Genomic DNA, 18902 nt, shown 5'->3' with positions numbered 1-18902 from the left:
ATTGGCCGGAGAAGGTCACCTGCCGGAGACCACGTGTTTTTGAGCGAAACGGTCAAAGGGGAAATTAAGAAAAAGGAAGCGTGATGGCAATAATTAATCCTATTCTGAGACTTCTTTTGGGGCTCTTTTCATTTAGAATACTGGCACTTATTTTGCGAGCATATCTACTTTTTTTTGGGAATGCTTTCATTGATATTCTCTGATGGGATTTTTTTTTTTTTCCAATTTTGATTCCACAGCTATCCTCAATGATGTCCTTTACTGTTTTAGTGTGTAAGGAATCGTCGTGGCAACCGCAGGATGGCTCGGTCAGGCCGTTGATGACGAGTTAATTGCCGCTCTCCAATCAAGATAAGGTTAATTACACTTCAGTCTGCGCGCGGGGCGGACTGCTCAAAGACGCACTTTGTGCGCACTTTGTCTTTGTTTATCGTGTACATCAAGCTCATTAAAAAAAGATGGACGGACGGACGGACGGGGAGGGGTCTAAAAATCGGCGACCACACACGCGTTTAGGACGTGCACAAGCATCGAAGCCCGACAGGAGGCGCTATGATGAGATCTGACCTGTGCCGGGTGCAGCGGGGGCGGCCGTGACGTGCGTCTCGGGGTCCAGGCCGGAGCAGAAGGATCCCATGGTCGAGCGGAGGTCAAGGTGGCGGCATATGCCGTCGAGACGCTTTAACGCTCGCTCCGAGCGTCACCGATGTTGTAGGACCTCAGTCGACCAAGAGGAGGAGGAGGAGGAGGAGGAGGAGGAGGAGGAAGAAGAGAAAAGGGGGGGGGGCGCGCTTGGGGCTGCCAACAGGCACTTGGTAATCACGACTACAACAGCAACACGTGTCTGCAAATGTCTGGAGCTCATGACATAAGCAAGCATCATTTGGAATTTCAACTTGGCGACACTTGGCGTTGAAATCAGCTCACTTGCGTTCAGTCAAACTCATGACATTTTGTTTTGTCTCAATGGAATCAAATGAACATTTCATTCAATTGGATTGAATTTGAGTTCAGATATATGTTCAGATATTATTTGACAATATATTTCATTTGATTTCTGTGTAGGCCCTATTGAATGTGAACACATCATTGAACGTTTCAATTTCCGTTTCGTAGCGTTCATTTTTGGACCAACTTTGTTCATGATGACACATTTTATTTGATGTTCAATCTTTTTTTTGAAATCCAGGAGAATAGACTGATGCCATCAGTTTGAATTTGGCATTCGGCCAATATTGCGCATGAATATGAATGAATGAATGAATGAATGAATGAATGAATGAATGAATGAATGAATGAATGAATGAATGAATGGACAGCAGGTTAAAGACGATGCCAAAAAAAGACCAGGGACAAAAAGCGCTTTCCTTCACTGCTGGTCTTGGTCTTGGTTTTGGTCTGCGTCCACGCTCCTGAGCTGGCGCACGAAACCCGGGTTGGGGCGCGCGGCAGGTCGGGCGGCAAGGACGCACGCCAGGGCCGAGTCGAAGGAGCGCCGCTCGCACGTCATCAGGTAGCCGATGGCCACGGCCGGCGCTCGCGACACGCCTGCGTTGCTGTGGACCAGCACCACGCCCTTCTGACACACAAGCGCAACCCCCATTGCTTAACCATGTGTGCGTGCGTGCGTGCGTGTTATGTTGGGGTGTCATGTGATCTGCACACTCATCAATAAAAGAGCAAGCGGACGTTGGTGCATTATTGATGAGGGTCACATCACCTGTAAGCCGATGCAAGTGGGCCCTTGTGGAATAAAAACAAAGTCTTCCAAAGCCCTCAAGCAAGCAGGCACGCATGCACGCACGCACGCGCACACACGTTGCAAGTTGAACGCGTTTGGAAGAGCCGCTGTCGGGCGTTAGCGTTACCTCACGTCGCGCCTGCCGGATGAAGCGGCAGCATTCGTCCAGGTGCGGGAGGAGCGGGGCGTCAGGCCGGTCCAGGATGCTCAGCGTCTTGTAGACAAAGAGGTCGGGGAAGGCCTCGTCCACCCCGAAGGCTACGTTCAGGATGTGAGACACCTGCGCCAGACAGACGGACGGACGGACGGACGGAGGGACGCAGACGTCTCAGCGCCAAGCAGGTGGCGGGACCACACGGCACGTGCACTCACCTTGTGCTTCCTCAGCGTGTCAAAGTGGTGCGCCGCGTCCTGGCAACCTGCAGGCAAGCGGCCCGTTAGGTCACCTTGAGCAGCCGCCGCCACCGCCATACTTTTGGGGCGCGCTCTCACACTCAATTTGGATGACGTCATCTTGGCTTTGCAGTTGTTGCTGACTGCGCGCAACTCACCCAGCAGCAGGTCAGGTCGGATGGCGCCCACCTGGAGGTCCCAGGCGGTGTCGGGGACGTACCCCGGCGCCGTCTCAGGGGGGGCGGGCTCCTCCACCGTGGTCACCACGGAACCCTTCCAGGTCTCGATGATGCGGCGACCGCTCAGGGACGTCACGCGAGTGCACTGACGCTTGAGCCGCGTGCGCGGGAAACTCCTGATCTCCTCTGCCAGGGACTGCATGATTTCTGAAAGGAAGGCAGGGTCAGGCAGGGTCAGGCAGGCAGGCGCAAACATAAGGTGGCATAGCGAGTGGAACGCAACGGCGCTCCCAGGCGTACCTTGCCGTTCTCCACCCTTTTGTCCCACTTGATGATGATGGCCGTCAGCTGGAGAAACTCACTTGGCACGACCCACAGGTCAGAGATCACGTTAGCGAGAACAACCGTCGGAAGAAAGCGGCGGATACGCGTCGTTCCTGAGGACGCTCGCGTCAGTCTTTGGCTATAAAGTCCCAGCAGCAGGCCACCGGAGCTTTTGGATTCGGCTGAGAGTCCTCCTAGGTACTTGTCCGCGGTCGGTCCCGTTTGTGCCTCCGGCCGGGAGTAACACCGAGCCCGGAGGCGGCGCAAGTGACACCCGACGCCGCCGACATAAATGACACAACAACACGAGTGACTCGGCCTGCTCAGGTATGAACTTGACAATCTTGGTCATGAAATGAACACATGACGTTGGAAAAGCCAAATCAAGGCAGCAAAATATGAAATGTGAAACGGATGCCAGGTCGCGAGAGTCGCGGTCCGATTCTCGGTTCGAAAAATAAAATGTGAAAAGAGAGAAAGACATGCACGGATGGTAAGTGTCCACTGGAGGGCGCTACATCCTCACATTCTGACGAGAAACAAACGCAGACGAAAATGACCACGGCACGTGAACTGAGCTGAAGACAGACAGACAGACAGACAGACAGACAGACAGACAGGCAGACGCACGCACGCACGCACGCCTGGAGCCGGCCGGATTCGTCTTGATGGCAATGTCGTGGTTGGCTGCATGGGGTCACTTTTGCATATTCCGGGCCTCAAGATTGTGTCGTAATCGGGTGCAATTGCGTCACAGCCTGTGTGCGTCCCCATCACGTCATTGTGCCGGACGAGGACGCGTTACGACGTCACATTTTGCAGGGCGCTCGCTCGCTCGCTCGCTCGTTTATAAACTGCGCCACATTTGCACCGCCTTTGTGTTCCTTGCTTTTCGGAGCGGCCTCTCGTGCGCACGCGCGCGGGCAGCTGGGCTCATGTTTGCGTTGGGAAACATTCCGCTTATTTCCAAGAAGGAAAGCAACTTTAGTGCCTTCAACTGGACCTTGCCACGTCCTCGGCGGGCACACATAGTCATAGTCATCTCAGCCACCCAAGTTGGGTACTTGCATCGTCCGAGGCGGAGAAGGCCGACCATGTTGCTCAAATCCGCAAGAGGAAGCAAAAAGAAGGAATGAAGGAAGGACGCAAGGCAAGGCAAGGCAAGGCAAGGCAAGGCAAGGAGCAAAAAGTGCTGACGGCTGGCTCCCTTCTGCGTGTTGACGCATGAGTCAGAAAACCCAGCGTGCATGTGCGCTCGTGTGTGCGTGTTGGCACGAAGTCAAGCCAAACATCAGCCGCTGCTGCCGCCGCCGCGCTGCCGCTGCTGCTGCTGCAACATCTGACAAGCATTACCGCTATCGCGTGCGCGCGCACACTCTGCACTCGCTGGAAAGACAAACAGAGCGCAGGCGTTGACGAGCCGGGCTTCCTTGAACTAAAAGGATGAGGCATGCCAGCAAGGTGGCAAGTGCGCTTCTCTCGAGCGGGCCACTTTGGGCCACTTCCGAATTGCTCCAATAACGCAACAATACGGCTCGTGTCACACTTCCGTCAGTCGGTGCGTTTGATGGCACGGCCTTGGCTTTGCGCAATCGCTCTTGGCTTTGCGCAATCGGAAGAAGTGATCACTTGATACTTGGATCAAGTGGTGACGCGCGCCGCTTACAGTAAGTAATCAATGACGTGACCGGTTTCATCTTCGGGAGGAGGAGGGAAGAGAAGGGGGAAGGAAGGAAGGAAGGAAGGAAGGAAGGAAGGAAGGAAGGAAGGAAGGACGGAAGGAAGGAAGGAAGGAAGGAAGGAAGGAAGGAAGGAAGGAAGGAAGGAAGGAAGGAAGGAAGGAAGGAAGGAAGGAAGGAAGGAAGGAAGGAAGGAAGGAAGGAAGGAAGGGACGGGTGCGGCGGACGCTGGTGAAATGGGGCAAAGAAGACAAGCAGAGGGACAAGCGAGAGGAAAGCAGGTAGGGTGAGGAAAGGAGGGAAGGAGAGGGCAGAGGTGAATGAGGGAGGAGAAAGAGGAGGGGAGGAGGAGTCGGACAGCGCGCGCCCCTCCCTCCCCTCCCTGGCTTGTATCCCGGGCGTGAGCAGACTGGCCGTCATTACAACAGGCAGCGAGCGGAGCGTCGAGGACAAACTTGAGCTTGAGCTTGAGCAGCAGCAGCAGCAGCAACAGGAGCCGCTTGGCAGTCCCGAATCCCAAGTCCCGAGTCGGCGCTCTCCGGCCATGTTGGCCTTGTTGGCGGCGCTGGCCGCCTGCTGCGCGCTGTGCCCGGCGCCGGCGGGGGCGGCGGCCTGCGAGCCGGTGCGGATCCCGCTGTGCCGCTCCATGCCCTGGAACATGACCAAGATGCCCAACCATCTGCACCACAGCACGCAGGACAACGCCGTGCTCGCCATCGAACAGTTTGAGGGACTGCTGGGTCAGTATGCCGCGCTGCGCCTCGCTGACACTTTTCACTGTACACTTGCGGACGCTGCTTTCATCTGCAACGTCATCCCGGACTGCCTGTGCCTGCATGCTTGCGTGGTTTCTGACGGCCACGCCCACGGCGCCCCCCCCCCCTTCCTTTCTCAGCATTGGCCAGCCCCCACCTCAACTTGTCCTCTTTTTGTCCTGGTTGCGGCTTGACAATACCATGTGGCCTGCTTTTGTGCACTGGCGATTAGGCCGCCTGCTCGCCGTCACGTTTGCCACATTCCTGCGCTGCGCTACGCAAACACCGTCTTGTGTGGGTCCAAGCGTGGACGGCACCAGCCAGCGCTTTCTTAACTCAGACTCAGCGGCCCGTCTGGCCGGCCTTGGAACATTTGGAGCGACTTCAATGAGCCACAGAATACTTTGTTTGGTCCCGTGGCTGGCTTCGAGCATGCACAGAGCCGTCCAAATGCGCTCACTTCCAGATTGGTCACAAAAGGATGCAGCCACTACGCAGGGGTGGGGGGGGGGGGGGGTGTCACTACTCTCAGCAGGACACGTGAACACAAATGGAGGCGCAACACACGTAGAAAGATTGAAACGTGGTACTTACCTCCTGCAGGGACAGGCTGCAGCGCCGACCTGCTCTTCTTCCTGTGCGCCATGTACGCGCCCATCTGCACCATCGACTTCCAGCACGAGCCCATCAAGCCGTGCAAGGCGGTGTGCGAGCGCGCCCGGCGCGGCTGCGAGCCCGTCATGCGCCGCTACAACCACAGCTGGCCCGACAGCCTCCACTGCGGCGAGCTGCCCCTCTACGACCGCGGCGTCTGCATCTCGCCCGAGGCCATCGTCAAGGCCGACGCCGCCGGTCGGTACCTCCGCCCTGAAGTCGCAAAGACAAGTAGAACATTCAAATGATTTGGAAGGCATGTACGCACGCTTACATTTCCCTCAATGGAAAACAACAACAACAACAACAGCAGCAGCTTCCCCCAAATCAAGTGCAAATACAAAAGAGCAACTGAAACGAAAGCGGAGCAAAAGATGTCAAATGAAAAAGCCATTTCATTCTTGCAAATTTCAACACGAAAGCTTTGTGTGTTTGCAGACCCGTCGTCCCAGGAAGCGGGCCGCTGCAGCCCAGGTGGCTTCAATAGCCCACCCCGTCGCAAAATGACTCACTTTGCTTTGCCGTCGCGTCGCAAAATCAATTGTTGCTGTGATTGACAGAGTCCAGTCCCGACTTCCCCTTGGATGCCAACAACCTTCACTGCAGGGACACCGGTAAGATTTGGGGGGAGGAACGGGCGTCCCGGATAACGGCCACTCACTCACTCACTCACTCACTCACTCACTCACTCACTCACTCACTCACTCACTCACTCACTCACTCACTCACTCACTCACTCACTCACTCACTCACTCACTCACTCACTCACTCACTCACTCACTCGTGCCTTTAGATCGCTGCAAATGCAAGACAGTCAAGATGGGTCTGAAAAGCTACCTGAAGAACAACTTCAACTACGGTGAGTACATTTGCAGCCGGCGCTGACCGCTATTTGCTGGACGGAGGCCGTCATTGCGAGCGAGCGCTTGTGTGTGTGTGTGTGTGCGTGCGCGCGCGGTGGCAGTGATCCGCGCGCGCGTGCGTGAGGTGCGCGCACGCGGCATGGAGCCGGCGGCGGCGGTGGTGGAGGTTCGCGAGGTCCTCAAGTCCTCGCTGGTGCGCATCCCGCGAGACACGCTGAGCCTTCACTACACGTCGTCGTGCCAGTGTCCGCCCCTCACGGCCGGAGACGAGTACCTCATCATGGGCTACGAGAACGAGGAGACGTCCAGGTGGGTGCGCGCACACGCGCCGCCTGGCTTGCGCGCATGGCCAGCCGCGTTTGGCACCGGCGCGGCTCACGCGCTGGGGTGGGGGGCGGGGCCCGCATTGCAGGTTGCTGCTGATTGACGGTTCCGTGGCGCAGAAGTGGAAGGACAAGATGGGACGCAAAGTCAAGGTAGCGCACCCGTGCAAAGACAAAGGCTTCAACAAGCTGTGTACTATTTGTGCGGAGCATCTCCAAGCGATCGATTGTTTACTAGACAACATCTGCCTTCCTTCATGGCTGCTCATCTTTGTGTGTGTGTGTAGCGTTGGGATCAGATCCTGCAGGGAAAAGCCAGAGCAGCTCAGCGCAGGAACCGCCACTGAGAGGAGAGCAACGCTGCGTGCGTGCGTGCGTGCGTGCATGCATGCGTGCGTGCGTGCGTGCGTGCGTGCGTGCATGCGTCTATATTGCACTAGCACAGGTTGCTGAATGTACTACACTTATCTTTGCACATTTACTTTGGGTGCGTGTGTGTGTGTGTGTGTGAGGCTTCTTACCCTGGATCTTTTTCTCGTCTGTGCCTTTTCACAAATGTTGTCGTGCTAAAATCAGAGCAAGAGAGCAAAGCCATGGGTTGAATCCTTATTTGGCAGTCGGAACAATATGACACAAGAACAAGAACAAGAACAAGAACAAGAACAAAACACTACACACCTGGGCGGGCACATTTCTCCTTTGCTCCTGAAACTGAAGAACCGCCGCTGCTCTTCAATTTCCCAAGACGATAGATGAGGTGGAAGACCCAATGAAGATAAAACCTGAAGAGAAAAAAAAAGCGCTTTTGTTTGGTATCGCTGTCAGTTCCCACGATTGTCATTTGCCACCAATGTGGCGGATTCCAAATGGCTTCGCGGTCGCTTGCATGTGTCGTTTGGGAGGGAAGCACAAACGGCTGGGACCAGGCCGTGAATGAAAAATGGCCTTTTGGCAAATTGAGCCAAGTCATTGCCAAACAGATGCATGAGAACTGGGAAATAAAAAGATGGCAGGTTTTTGATTTTTTTTTTTTTTTTTTTGGATTCATGAGCGGCCGCAGGAAAACTGACGATGAAGCGCTATCCCAGCCCAGCCAAAGCTCCGACCTCGTGTTTTGAGTTGAAGCTCGCATGCACACATCTCCCCCGCCGCCCTCCCTCCCTCCCTCCATTCGGCTTGCAAAACGCCAGCGTGCGAGTGTGCGAGCCAGTACGGGCTCAAGTCCAGCCGTTCCTACCGCCTTCATTTCCCGCCCGCCCGCCCACCGTGTTTTCTCAGCTGCGTCTTGGCCGCGCCGAGGAAGAGCAAATGTTTTTTAGTGCACGGGGATTTACGGCCATGCACACCGCCTCCTCCTCGTCGTCATCCTTGCCATCGTCCTCGAGCTCGCTCCTGCTCCAGCTTCCGCTCGTCCTCGTGTCTCTATTAGCTGCGTTTAGACGCGTGACAACATTTTAGACATCGACATTGTGCTCTGCGACGTACTTGACGTGTTTGGAGGCCCGGGGGGGACGATAGTTCTTGGACCCGGAGGTGAATCGGAAGACACCACGTGAACTTGTGCACGCACAGACGGATGGATGGATGCACGTGGGTCCGCCGTGCAGGACAGCGGAAGGAGGCAGGCGAGACGTCAGGACGTCGGCCTTCAACACACGAACGCCAACCTGGAGACGATTTGATCCCAGCTGACACGCTCCACCACGTCGTTCCAGAGCAACGGCGCCCCCTGCTGGCCACGCGCTGACGGGGCACACGCGGAAAGCAGTAAAAGACATTTGTTGTAGCCTACAAGCCAATGATGTGTGGGGAAGACAACAATTTGCTTTTTCATGGGAAACCACCTTCCAAGGTCTTTGGGAGTCTTATCCTGAAGTTTCCTAAATTTCAAAGGCTTTTTGTCGAACGTATACAAGAATTTTGTATTTGTTTTTGCGCCCTTCATTCATTAACTTCATTCCTATGAAGTCAAAAGAAGTCAAGTCACCTGACGTGCCACTTGCTCTTCTATCGTTGCAACGCGACACCCCGAGCGTGCAAAGATGGCGAAAGGAATAGTTGAGAATATTTTGGCTTTATTTGTGTTCAACAGGGAAAATTGCGCACATCAGTAACTGCGTCTCTTAGTTTTAGCTCACAGAGTTAATAGCAACCACAGAAACGTACGTCCACGTTAAAAAAACAAACAAGGCAGAAGTCGGCCATAACAGAGTCCAGTGTGTCATCCGCGCACGCCTGCCTCGGTAGTGTTTGTGGCTCGCTCGCTCGCTCGCTCCGATCCCGTCTCGTCCCGTCCCGTCCCGTCCGTCAGAGTTCGTCCTGAGGGGACAAAGCCTGCGTCACGCCGGCAGTGTACGCCTTGTTTATGTGTCACGCTAATTCTATGGGCTTTCTTACTCGATGTTAGCATCAAGCTAATATGTTATTTGTTGCGCTCGACATTGGTCACAACGCCTGAAAGCAGCGAGCAGGGGAACGCCGCCGCCACTGCCGAGCGAACCCACCTTTCTGTTGTTGTGCCGACGTGACGACGAGGCTCGCAGTCTCTGTCTGATGATGTCTGCTATGACCGTGGCGTCGCGGCTGTTGATGTTCTCACCATCGTGCGGCCGCTGTGGACACACGCCTCACGGTTCATGTGCCGCCCGCGCGCTCGCTCGCTCACATGTGTGCGTGCGTGCGTGCGTGCGTGTCCTCACCCTGTCGGTGTCCTGGCTCGGGTAGAAGCGTACCGTGGGGTAGGCGGCGATTCCGGCCGACTGACAAGTCTGATAATGAGCCTGGCAGTCAATCTTAGCGGCCCGGACTTCTCCTTTCAGGACCTGTCAATCACGCTGGCGATGAGAGCGCGCCCGCCTGAACCTGATGCCTGCCCACTTTCTTTTGGGTGGATAAGAAGATGGGGTGAGCGGAGACTCACCCGAGCCAGAACCTCAAACTCGGGGGAGAAGTGCTTGCACGGTCCGCACCACGGGGCATAGAAGTCCACCACCCAGGGGTCGTGAGCCTCCAGCAGCAGAGCGTCGAAGGCGCTCGGCGTCAGGTCCGACGACGCTCGGGGCAACGCGCTGGAAAGTGGCCCAAAGTGAACCGAGCCAACTCTTTTGATTCTTGGAAGTTGTTTCTGCGCACCTACCTGAGCGCCCACCTTCGCAGCGTGTGCGCGTCTCTGTGATAGCCGCTGTAACTCCTGCACAAAAAGCAACACGTGGCGGGCGGGAGGGAGGGGGAAATGGGGGGGGTGATGCGATGTGGCGGCCGTGGCACATACGTGTGGCGATAGGCTGTCCTCCCGCCGCCGGAGTACAAGCGCAGTTCAGGGTACGAGCGCACGTTTTGACTTTGGCAAAAGGACTGGAAGCGCTGGCAGTCCACGGAACCCACCAGAATATGGCCCGATACCATCTGCAAAAAACACAGACTGAGCGGACGGAGCGTGCCTCGTGTCTTTCCGTCTGTGCGTGAACAGTACCCGTGCCATGCGTCTCCATTCGGGCAGCAGAGCCTGGCACGGACCGCACCAGGGTGCGGAAAAATCAATGGCCCAGATTTCACCCTGGCCTAAACCTAAAGGACAAAGTCGAGTGCGGAGGGGAAGACAACGGCAGGGAGTGAAGTAGGGAGAGACAAAACAAGCTGCACGGCACGGCGCGGCGCGGCACGGCGCGGCGCGGCACGGCACTCACCCGTCACTTTCTCGGCAAAGCCGGACGGATCGAGAACCACCACGGACGGGTCGACCAGGTCCTGCGGGCGTACAAACAAACAGGCGAGGGTGAAGGAGCTCTCGCGGGGACGTGGGGGGGGTGTGCGCTCGCACCTGGACGAACTCCAGGATGCCGTCGGCCGAGTGTCGCCCTTCGTAGCGGTGAACGGCCGAGCCGTTGAAGATGACGGTGGTGGGGTACGCACCTATGTTGTGCTGCCGACAGATGGCGGATATTTAGTCAGTCGTTCGTATTTGGGCCGGGACCGTGTGCGGCCTCACCGCGGAGCAGAGGTCCCGGTGGACGGTGCAGTCCAAGGTGCCGACCTTGAGCCGTCCCACCAGCCGGATGGATGCTTTCCTCAACTCGGGAAGCAGAGCGCGACACGGCGGGCACCACTGTCGCAAAACAATCCAATACTGCTCAAAACAGCGGGCGGCGGGCGCCACGAGGCTCTCCCGGGACAAGGACTCACGGGGGCGAAGAAGTCCACCAGCCACGCCTGGCTGCCGCCGGACGGAAAGTTGTCGGGCCTCAGCGTGGTCACGTGAGCCCGCACGCTGTCCCGGGCAAAGGCCACCACGTTGTAGACGGCGTCCTTGCCTGCGGGCGGGGACAGACGCGGGCAGATGAGCGAGCGGTGGGCCGGGAGCCCCGTGCCAGGCGGACAAATGCCGAGCGACTGACCGTGATGGATCTCAAAGTCGTGGACACCCAGGCCTTTGAAGACAGCCACGCAGGCTTTGTGGATGTACAAGGAACGGCACAGCTGCGGCTCAGCGAGGCAGTCCACCCGGCCCACCTGAACACACGAGCGAGGTGCTCAGACGCGGACGGCGGACGAGCGAGGCGGCCGGAAGGCGCAAGGCCGGCCACCTGGATGTGGTCGTCGCGCAGGAAGGCCCGCAGCTTCTTGTACTCGTCGGCGTCTCGCCCGCGCTCTCCAAACGTGAACGCGATCAACCAGCGGTGGCGGGCCAGCTTGAGCTGAGGAAAGAAAGGGGGAGGGCGGGGTACAGGAAGTGACGTCGAGCGGCAGCTTTCACGCACGCAGGCAGGCGGGCGGGCGGGCGGGCAGGCAGGCAGGCAGGCGGGCGGGCAGGCAGCCAGGCAGGCACATACGGCATGTGTACTTACGTGGAAGCTGTCTGCCGTGAGCAGCTGCAAGTCGGGCAGGCGGCGCAGGACCTGAGTGTAGATCTCCCTGCTGTCCAGAGTGTCCAGCCACTGCAAGCGCAAAACACGCTCGGGTCGTCGCGTCCGGGCTAAGACCACGCTGAGGCCATGCTCACCAGCACGCCGCCTTCCTTATCCAAAGCGCTTCCCGGCAGGAAGAGGGCAGTCGCTCCGCCGGTGACCTGCCCACAGCGAGCGGATGCTTGTCAGCTTTTGTGGAGCTCATTTTGATCACGTGACAAAGATGATTTTCACCTGGAAACTCTGGCAAAGTTGCGGCTGAGCGCCACAGTCCATCCAGCCCACCCTCACCAGGCCGTCCTGCGCAAACACACGTGGGCCTGTTGGTGCTTTTGGCCCTTTGTCTGGACGCGTGTGCGTGCGTGCGACAACCCTCACCAGCATGGCGGCCAACTTCTGTCGCGTCCCGCGCTCCAGACAATCTGTCAACGCGGCAGAGGCGCCTGGTCAGCGCGGGCTAAGCTAGCGGCTAGCGCGTAGCGCACCGGTTACCTCCCGTGTCGGCGCAGAAGGTGACCAGCCAGCTCAGGCCGGCGGCGAAGGCGCTCTCCATCTCTCCGAACACGTTTCCTGGCGACGACAGCCGTGCGGCGGCGGCCGTCAATGAACTGAGGGAAACGCCATGAGCAGCCGTTTGCTCACCTTGCTGCAGCTGCACGTCGCTAGTCTTGATGAAGCGCATGCTGAAGGTCACCAGATTGTCTTTGAGGCGCTCGCCGTGGAACTTCTCCGCTTTCTGAGCGATGAGAGAAGAAGGTTACGGGCGGTGGACAAGAGGGCCGGCAAAGTCGAGAGAAGAGCGTCAATGAGCAGCCTACGTGTCCCGCCGTGAAGATGTAGAGGCTGGGGTAGCTGCCGATGCCTTGGCGCCGACACAAGCCGTGCTCGTCGCCGCAGTTGACCGCCCCGATGCGAATGGCGCCCTCCATCTCCTTGGCAAACTCCCGCCACTGACACACGCACATCTTGCATGATCACCTGTGCGTGCGAAGGGGCGGGACGCGGACATTACCGTGGGAGCGAGCTGGTGGCAGTGTGAACAACGTGGCGAGTAAAAGTTGATGAACCAGATCTCCCCGGAATTCACCGCCGCCTCTGAAACACACACACGCCCATGTGCAAGCAACAATTATGACAAGTCGGTTCCGTCTCCAACTAAGAATGATTTGAAGCGATTCTGGGTTGTTGGGTTTTTTTTTTGAATGAATCAAAGTCAAATGCATGGGATCAAACCAAGATGGGAGTCACGTATGACTACATTGCTTCTTACCAAAGTCGCCAGTGTCCAGCGTGATGATCTCCAGGTCGTCGTCGTAGATGCCTGACCAAAACAATCCAGGCTGGGTCACGACGGACGCTTTGACGGACGGGATGGCGCGGCGCCGACTCACCAAAGTCGTAGCGGTAGAAGTTCCAGCTCTCGTATCGCCCCCCTTGCGGCCGCTCCAGCCCCTTCTCGCCGTACTTGTCGTATTTCCCACGCAGGTCATCGTCCTTCAGGACCTCGTAGGCTCGGTTGATCTGCAGGAACTTGTCGTGGGCCTCCGCGTCTCCCTGCCCACACGTTCGCTAAATGCTTTCAAGGAACCGCTCGGAATCCAAGCGCCGATTAAACACAATGACAGAGAAACTCAAAACGCCCTTGGAATTGAAACGCAGCCTCATTTTGTGACAAAAAAAACTTCACTGTGGCAACTCTGCCTTGGCAGAAGCACTTGATCAAGAATGACCTTTAGGACCCTCCATTAATTGAGGAGCTTCATTTCAAGAGCACTTGCAGTTTCTCCCAATGTTTATTTCTCACCGGGTTCTTGTCGGGGTGCATGGTGAGCGCCAGTTTCTTGAAGGCCTGTCGGATCTGGCGCGTGTTGGCGTCCCTGCCCACCCCCAGCAGCTCGTAGTAGTCCCGGCCCGCCGCGTCGGTCCAGGCCGGCGGCAGGGCGGGGCCGAGGAGCAGCAGGGCCAGAAGGGCTGCGGCGACGGGACCGGGTCTCGGGGCCCGCGTCTCCGAGCATGAGCAATTGCGACGCACGGGAGCGAGGACGCCGTTGTGCGGTGCTGACATCTTCGCTGCAATGGGACCCAACTTTTTCATTGACGCATTCCCAGGAAATCAAGACAATGATTGGCAGAGGTTGGCTGTCACTGACGTTGTTGATTCAATCGAAGCGATGACATGAGCCCGGCACGGTCTCTGTCAGGAAGCAATTCACTTTTGGTGTCTTTCTACATCTTTGCCGTGTGTCCGGTCAACTGTTTGCCCAACTACAACCATCCAAGGATACAATGGAACGCATTCAGCGCCCATTTCATGGTTATCGAGCGACTCACTACTGTTGCCTTTCAAATGAGCAAGACTGGCCAAAGTGAGCTAACAAGTGAAAACATCCATCCATCCATCCAGGATGCGCCCGCCACTTGGAGCTAACTAATTAGCTTGGCGGCTTGGTATTCCACCAATGCGTTTCGACGAAAGCCAAATCTATGGACGTCATTATACGTTACGTTTTGGCTGGGCGAGCTTACCTAAGGTGGAGCTTTATCGCCGCCGAGGTCTCCAACCTGGAAAAAGTCGCTCCTAAAGTTGGGAAGATCCTCCCGGTGGACGGACACACGGATCTCGCCGGGAGCAAGTTCACTGCAGCCACGCGCTTCATTTTCCGTTTAGAGTCTTTCAAAACAAAATAGAAGCAGTTTGCCGAGAGTCCAGACAATAAGCAGACCAATGTACGAGCGTTGAACATTTCTTCAATGACTGAACAAACGCGTTGCTTTTGGCTGCCAAATCTCATTTCTAGGCAAATGCAAGTGGTATAGTTTTACTTTGTTTCGACAGTCGACATTTTCCCGGTGACGCTCGTCTCAAATGCCATTAAAAAAAGAAAAGAAAGAAATCATCGTAATATTTTCTCACAGAAAATAGGATGACCGCAATTTGATCTACGGACAAGTGAAAATTGACGCTGTTTTTTGTTTTGTTTGTTTTTTTCACGCCGTTGAGTCGTTCTCGAGCTTTTGTAGTGAAACGTGGAAGTGCGGTGAGTGCATGAACGTAACGAATGTTTGCAAATGGCAATTTCTTCCGGCTGGAGCACGGGCGAAAAGTGTGCACACCGCGCCCGACCCACCGACCGACCGACCGACCGACCGAGCGACACGCCTTCCAAACTCCGACCCATTAAGACTTGTTGCAATTTGGATTGAGGCTACTTTGTAGAAGACACTTGGGTGACAACGATCCGGCCCCGAAAGGCTCCTCACGTCTCGCGCTTTGACGCGTTTTAACGTGCCGCTAGCTGCGTTAGCTCGGCGTTAGCCCGGCGTCACGTCACTTCCGCCATTTGAAATCCGCGGCCCCAAACAGCCCAAAGTTGACCAAGCCCTGATGGAGCTCCAAGGTAAGTCAACTTAGAACATAAATCAACAATTTGCACACTCGTCCTTCTAACATTTCATTAGTCGGAGTTGGTTAGCTTTAAGGAGACACTGTGCATCATTTTAAAGAGCTCCCTGGCCCAGTGGGACGCTTTTAGTACTGTACTTTTAAGTACTCCAAAGATCAAGAATTGCAGACCTAGTTTTGCAGCGTGGAACCACTGTCACGCCTAAGCCACAAGCTAAGCGGAGCTGCAGTGTCAGTGCAGATGAGCAGTGTATTAGCGCTCGCCAATTCCACCCCGGCGAGAAATGAATGCGAGTGGTGTGAATTGCACGCATGCTCACAGTGGGATCGGAGCCCATGACTCTGGGCTCCCCGACGTCCCCCAAGGCCGCCCACGGCGCTCAGTTCCTGCCGGGTTTCCTGATGGGCGACCCGCCCGCGCCCGCCAGTCCGCAGCCCCGCCCCTTCGGCGTGACCGCGTCTCTTCTGGAAAGCGCCGTCCTCAAAGGTGTGTGTGTGTGTGTGTGTACCTGCGACATAAACACAATGAGAGGCTGAGCGTGTGTGCGTGTGGCGCAGGAGGGTCCAGCCCGCAGCCGGTGGTGCCCACCCCCAAGGACAAGAGCGGCGCCCCGCCCGTGCGCAGCATCCACGATGGGCCGGTTACCGTGGCAACGCCCCTCCGCACACCCCACAGACAGGTTGGCGGGCGACGAAGCAGCGCGCGCTTCCCTCCGCTCGCCATGGCGCTGCGTACCTAACCGCTGTGTGCAGTCTTTCCCCAGCATGTCGTCTCCGCCATCGGCGCGCCAGGCATCCACTCCAGGTATGTCGTCGATGTCGCCTGAGCGATGATGTCGCCTGAGCGGTGATGTCGCCTGAGCGGTGATGTCGCCTGAGCGATGATGTCGCCTGAGCGAAGATGTCGCCCATGCGATGATGTCGCCCGAGCGATGACGTCACCCGCGCCTTTCCAGGGCTGCCGACGTCGCTGTGCCTGTCCCCCGCTCAGGTGGATCCTTTCTACAGTCAGGGAGAAGCGCTGTCCTCTGAGGACCTTCTGGACCAGACCTGGGTCACCGTCTTTGGGTCTGCCAATATCGTATTCTTCTCAGAAGAAACTTGCTCCTATTTTCCCACTCCAATTTTGCGTGTGTCCCATCAGTTTCCCGCCAGCTTCGGCCTCCTACATCCTGCTGCAGTTTGCTCAGTATGGAAACATCCTCAAGCACGTTGTAAGATGCACACACGCGCACGCACGTGGTGTAACCTGTGCTCATCATCATAATTGTGTGTGTGCGTGCAGATGGCCTCTCCCGGCAACTGGATGCATCTTCAGTACCAGTCGAGACTTCAGGCTCGTAAAGCCTTGTCCAAAGACGGCAAAGTCTTTGGGGACGCCATCATGGTGGGCGTCAAGCCCTGCATCGACAAGGTCGGTCGGCACCTTTCCTCGTCCAGCTCGGAGATATTTGGGAAACCCTTTTTTGCTTTGCCCCACAGAGCCACAAAACAAAAGCACTCGGTCCATTGATAAGAAATGCGTCGCAAATTGGAAAAAGGCTTATTCTTATGACTCGGATAGAACGCGGCTTGTGTCCTTTCACGTTCCGGAGCCGATGTACATGGCTTCCGCTCACGTGACCTTCTGCGTGTTGTGTTTCGGGTGCCAGAGTGTGATGGACAGCGGCGAGGCAGCCGCCTCCCCTCTGGCCGCCTCCGCCCTCCCTTGCACTCCACGCTCGGCCATCAGACCGCTTAGTGCCACCTACAGGAACTCCCCCAGCGATTACCAGGTGAACTGTGTGTACGTATTTCAATGCACGTGTGCGAATGCAATTTGTGTAACTAACCGAGTGTGTGTTTGTGTGTTCGTAGGTGGTGACTGACAGACACACACCCAGAAAGGACGACAGCTTTGTGTCTAAGGCCATGGAGTATATGTTTGGATGGTGATGTCATCACTAGATGGATGTGTGCGTGTATCACTTTTAGTGTCATTTTGTTAATGTTTCAATAAAGTTTGTACATGAGCTCATTCCGCAAGAGTGTTTGTTTGATGGCCGCGAGAGGGTGCTGTTGACCGGTACATTTCAAAATAAACCCGTTCTCCAAACTCTTTTCATTTATGAAAACAGCACATATCTACGACATTCTATTTCAGCTAACTACATGGCTAGGCATGAGTCGGACATTTAAAAGGCAAAAAAACACGCTCGAAATAAATGAAACATGGCTAAATAACACGTATACAAACAGAAGACGTACTTGGTAGAAGATCCAAAGTTCCAGAAATAATGTCCCAAAGGCAGATCACGAGAGGATGGCTATTGTTTACAAGTAGCTCGCTTTTGGTATCGCGTGAATTCAACTCTTCAACTTGCAAACAAACACTTGGCTCGTCTGCACAACAAGTGTGCATGTCCTTTTTGAAGTATCGCATGGCTGCGGGTCTTTGAGCTCTGTCTGCGTGATTGGCTATTAGAGCGAAAGACGTTCCGGCCACGTCACGTCCGGCGCGGCCTCACGTGACACACGACGTTTAGGGTCTTTTTTTTGGGGGGGGGGGGGTATGTTTACACGACGTTTAAGTGTGACTGTGTCACCGCGGCAACGCCTCTGTTCACACCAGCAACGCAAGCGCTCCTCTGCATCGGACGTGTGGGAGCTTCCCCTAACAGACAGGAAGTGGTTCGGGCCGGGCTCTGATTGGATGTCAGCAATTTGACGCTTGACCCCAAGCAGGAAGTGGCGACCTCTGACTTCCTGACATGCTTCCCTCCCGTGGCCTTGAGTTTTTATCGCCATGGAAACGTTTTGCATCCTTCGCACACACAGACAACGCACACGCACACGCACACACACACGTGAACAAAGCAACTGTGTGTGTGTGTGTGTGTGTGTGTGTGATAAAGTTGATGACTGTTGGAGCCAAGACTTGTCGGCACTGGCGTGTGCATTGCTGACAGTTTGTGTTGGTTGCGGAATCAAGAGTTTTTTTATTCGTAGACGTGACGATTTGGTGTCAGTCTGCTGCTGCCGCTTGTTAGCGTGGCACTGTGTGCTATGATCACGCTGATGCTAGTTCTTGAACTGAGGCTGAGTAGTCTGAGCGTGCTGGTTGTTAGCCGGAACATATTAGGCTAGTACTTAGTTTGAGGATGTTTTTTTTTTTGTTTTTTTGTTTTTAGCCCAGGAAATGTAAGCTGCTTACTTGCTCGCTCCAGTTAGCCTGGTGATGCTAGTTGTGACGTGAACTAGCCAACAGGTTGAGGATGTCAGTTGCTGACCAAATGTTGCTAGTCGTCCTCAGCGTGCGTTAGCATGTGCATTAGCATGTGCGTATCGCATCCAGTATGCAAAGTATGCGCTCTGGTTAGCGTCAAGCTAGCAAATGTTGTGACATGTTGCTATCCACAACAAGTCATCATGACTTCTTTTATGGTGTGCTCTGAGGGCGGTGTGTGTGTGTGTGTATGTGCATATGTTGAAACGGCCTGATGTTTTTGTCAAAAATAAAATCGGCGTGTCCGCTGATCCTCAAAGGCAGAAGTGAAATTTGCCAAAAGATCAACGTCAACTGCGTTTGCATGCCTTCAAATTTAACGAGTGTAAAACACAAGCACCAGAAGGCTCGACAACTGCTCATGGTGGCCAACCAGAAGGCAGATGAAAGTCAGTCAGCAAAACAAACGGATGCATGCG

General features: G+C 55.7%; 5 protein-coding genes across 6 annotated transcripts in view; 2 read left to right on the top strand and 3 right to left on the bottom strand.

Annotated features, from left to right (window-relative positions):
• The window catches only part of pde1a (phosphodiesterase 1A, calmodulin-dependent), a 7387-nt gene extending 6397 nt beyond the window's left edge, over window positions 1-990 (bottom strand). The window contains exons 1-2 of the mRNA XM_088383945.1: window positions 568-990; window positions 1-19 (exon numbers count right to left, since the gene is read on the bottom strand). The exon at window positions 1-19 is cut by the window's left edge and continues 99 nt beyond it. Coding sequence (XP_088240071.1) covers window positions 1-19; window positions 568-637 — 89 coding nt within the window. The 5' untranslated portion in view covers window positions 638-990. The remainder of the gene's footprint in view (window positions 20-567) is intronic.
• A 145-nt stretch (window positions 991-1135) lies between these two features.
• Window positions 1136-5752, bottom strand: LOC148393742 (dual specificity protein phosphatase 19-like). Of its 2 annotated transcripts, XM_088383957.1 has the most exons (6): window positions 5666-5752; window positions 2614-2674; window positions 2293-2520; window positions 2114-2160; window positions 1869-2021; window positions 1136-1579 (listed from the first exon to the last, which is right to left on the bottom strand). In XM_088383957.1, the coding sequence occupies exons 3-6, from the start codon at window positions 2513-2515 to the stop codon at window positions 1370-1372; spliced, it is 633 nt and encodes a 210-aa protein (XP_088240083.1). In that variant the 5' UTR covers window positions 2516-2520; window positions 2614-2674; window positions 5666-5752; the 3' UTR covers window positions 1136-1369. The 2 variants fall into 2 exon arrangements, with proteins under 2 accessions (XP_088240083.1, XP_088240084.1); XM_088383958.1 differs by lacking the exon at window positions 5666-5752 and having other exon boundaries at window positions 1136-1576; window positions 2614-5545.
• Window positions 4538-7927, top strand: frzb (frizzled related protein). Its single transcript, XM_088383953.1, has 8 exons — window positions 4538-5056; window positions 5675-5923; window positions 6164-6199; window positions 6286-6339; window positions 6519-6584; window positions 6690-6897; window positions 7001-7064; window positions 7199-7927. The coding sequence occupies exons 1-8, from the start codon at window positions 4861-4863 to the stop codon at window positions 7256-7258; spliced, it is 933 nt and encodes a 310-aa protein (XP_088240079.1). The 5' UTR covers window positions 4538-4860; the 3' UTR covers window positions 7259-7927.
• Window positions 7928-9218: 1291 nt separating this feature from the next.
• dnajc10 (DnaJ (Hsp40) homolog, subfamily C, member 10) lies at window positions 9219-13880 on the bottom strand. The gene is made up of 24 exons (XM_088383488.1): window positions 13620-13880; window positions 13207-13369; window positions 13086-13136; window positions 12828-12910; window positions 12634-12765; window positions 12458-12551; window positions 12308-12385; window positions 12194-12237; window positions 12050-12115; window positions 11911-11976; window positions 11756-11845; window positions 11495-11605; window positions 11306-11420; window positions 11094-11221; window positions 10900-11016; window positions 10732-10833; window positions 10598-10658; window positions 10384-10478; window positions 10183-10316; window positions 10048-10101; window positions 9832-9979; window positions 9611-9733; window positions 9416-9523; window positions 9219-9230 (listed from the first exon to the last, which is right to left on the bottom strand). Exons 1-24 carry the CDS (start codon window positions 13878-13880, stop codon window positions 9219-9221), a joined length of 2436 nt encoding a protein of 811 aa, XP_088239614.1.
• A 982-nt stretch (window positions 13881-14862) lies between these two features.
• On the top strand, window positions 14863-17235 carry nup35 (nucleoporin 35). Its single transcript, XM_088383955.1, has 9 exons — window positions 14863-15213; window positions 15541-15705; window positions 15777-15898; window positions 15972-16023; window positions 16175-16286; window positions 16363-16432; window positions 16504-16632; window positions 16871-16993; window positions 17076-17235. Exons 1-9 carry the CDS (start codon window positions 15201-15203, stop codon window positions 17151-17153), a joined length of 864 nt encoding a protein of 287 aa, XP_088240081.1. The 5' UTR covers window positions 14863-15200; the 3' UTR covers window positions 17154-17235.
• Window positions 17236-18902: the final 1667 nt, after the last annotated feature.

Source organism: Syngnathus floridae, chromosome 8, assembly GCF_059516105.1.
Source record: "Syngnathus floridae isolate MCC-2025c chromosome 8, RoL_Sflo_1.0, whole genome shotgun sequence".
NCBI classification, from domain to species: Eukaryota; Metazoa; Chordata; class Actinopteri; order Syngnathiformes; family Syngnathidae; genus Syngnathus; species Syngnathus floridae.
Note: the sequence above shows the minus strand (reverse complement) of the source record. Positions and strands in the feature narration are given on the sequence as shown.

Bases quoted from the DNA above. Each gene is read 5' to 3' on its own strand.
- dnajc10 (XM_088383488.1), bottom strand. From the start codon at position 13,880: ATGTCAGCACCGCACAACGGCGTCCTCGCTCCCGTGCGTCGCAATTGC. The intron at 12,238-12,307 runs GTAACCGGTGCG...CCGCGTTGACAG, and splicing joins CTTCTGCGCCGACACGGGAG to ATTGTCTGGAGCGCGGGACG. The intron at 11,017-11,093 runs GTGAGTCCTTGT...GTTTTGCGACAG, and splicing joins TGGTGGACTTCTTCGCCCCC to TGGTGCCCGCCGTGTCGCGC.
- nup35 (XM_088383955.1), top strand. The intron at 15,899-15,971 runs GTTGGCGGGCGA...CGCTGTGTGCAG, and splicing joins TCCGCACACCCCACAGACAG to TCTTTCCCCAGCATGTCGTC. The intron at 16,433-16,503 runs GTAAGATGCACA...GTGTGCGTGCAG, and splicing joins GAAACATCCTCAAGCACGTT to ATGGCCTCTCCCGGCAACTG.
- LOC148393742 (XM_088383957.1), bottom strand. From the start codon at position 2,515: ATGCAGTCCCTGGCAGAGGAGATCAGGAGTTTCCCGCGCACGCGGCTC. The intron at 2,161-2,292 runs GTGAGTTGCGCG...GCTTGCCTGCAG, and splicing joins CCGACCTGACCTGCTGCTGG to GTTGCCAGGACGCGGCGCAC. The intron at 2,022-2,113 runs GTGAGTGCACGT...TGTCTGGCGCAG, and splicing joins ACACGCTGAGGAAGCACAAG to GTGTCTCACATCCTGAACGT.
- frzb (XM_088383953.1), top strand. From the start codon at position 4,861: ATGTTGGCCTTGTTGGCGGCGCTGGCCGCCTGCTGCGCGCTGTGCCCG. The intron at 5,057-5,674 runs GTCAGTATGCCG...TACCTCCTGCAG, and splicing joins ACAGTTTGAGGGACTGCTGG to GGACAGGCTGCAGCGCCGAC. The intron at 6,340-6,518 runs GTAAGATTTGGG...TCGTGCCTTTAG, and splicing joins CCTTCACTGCAGGGACACCG to ATCGCTGCAAATGCAAGACA.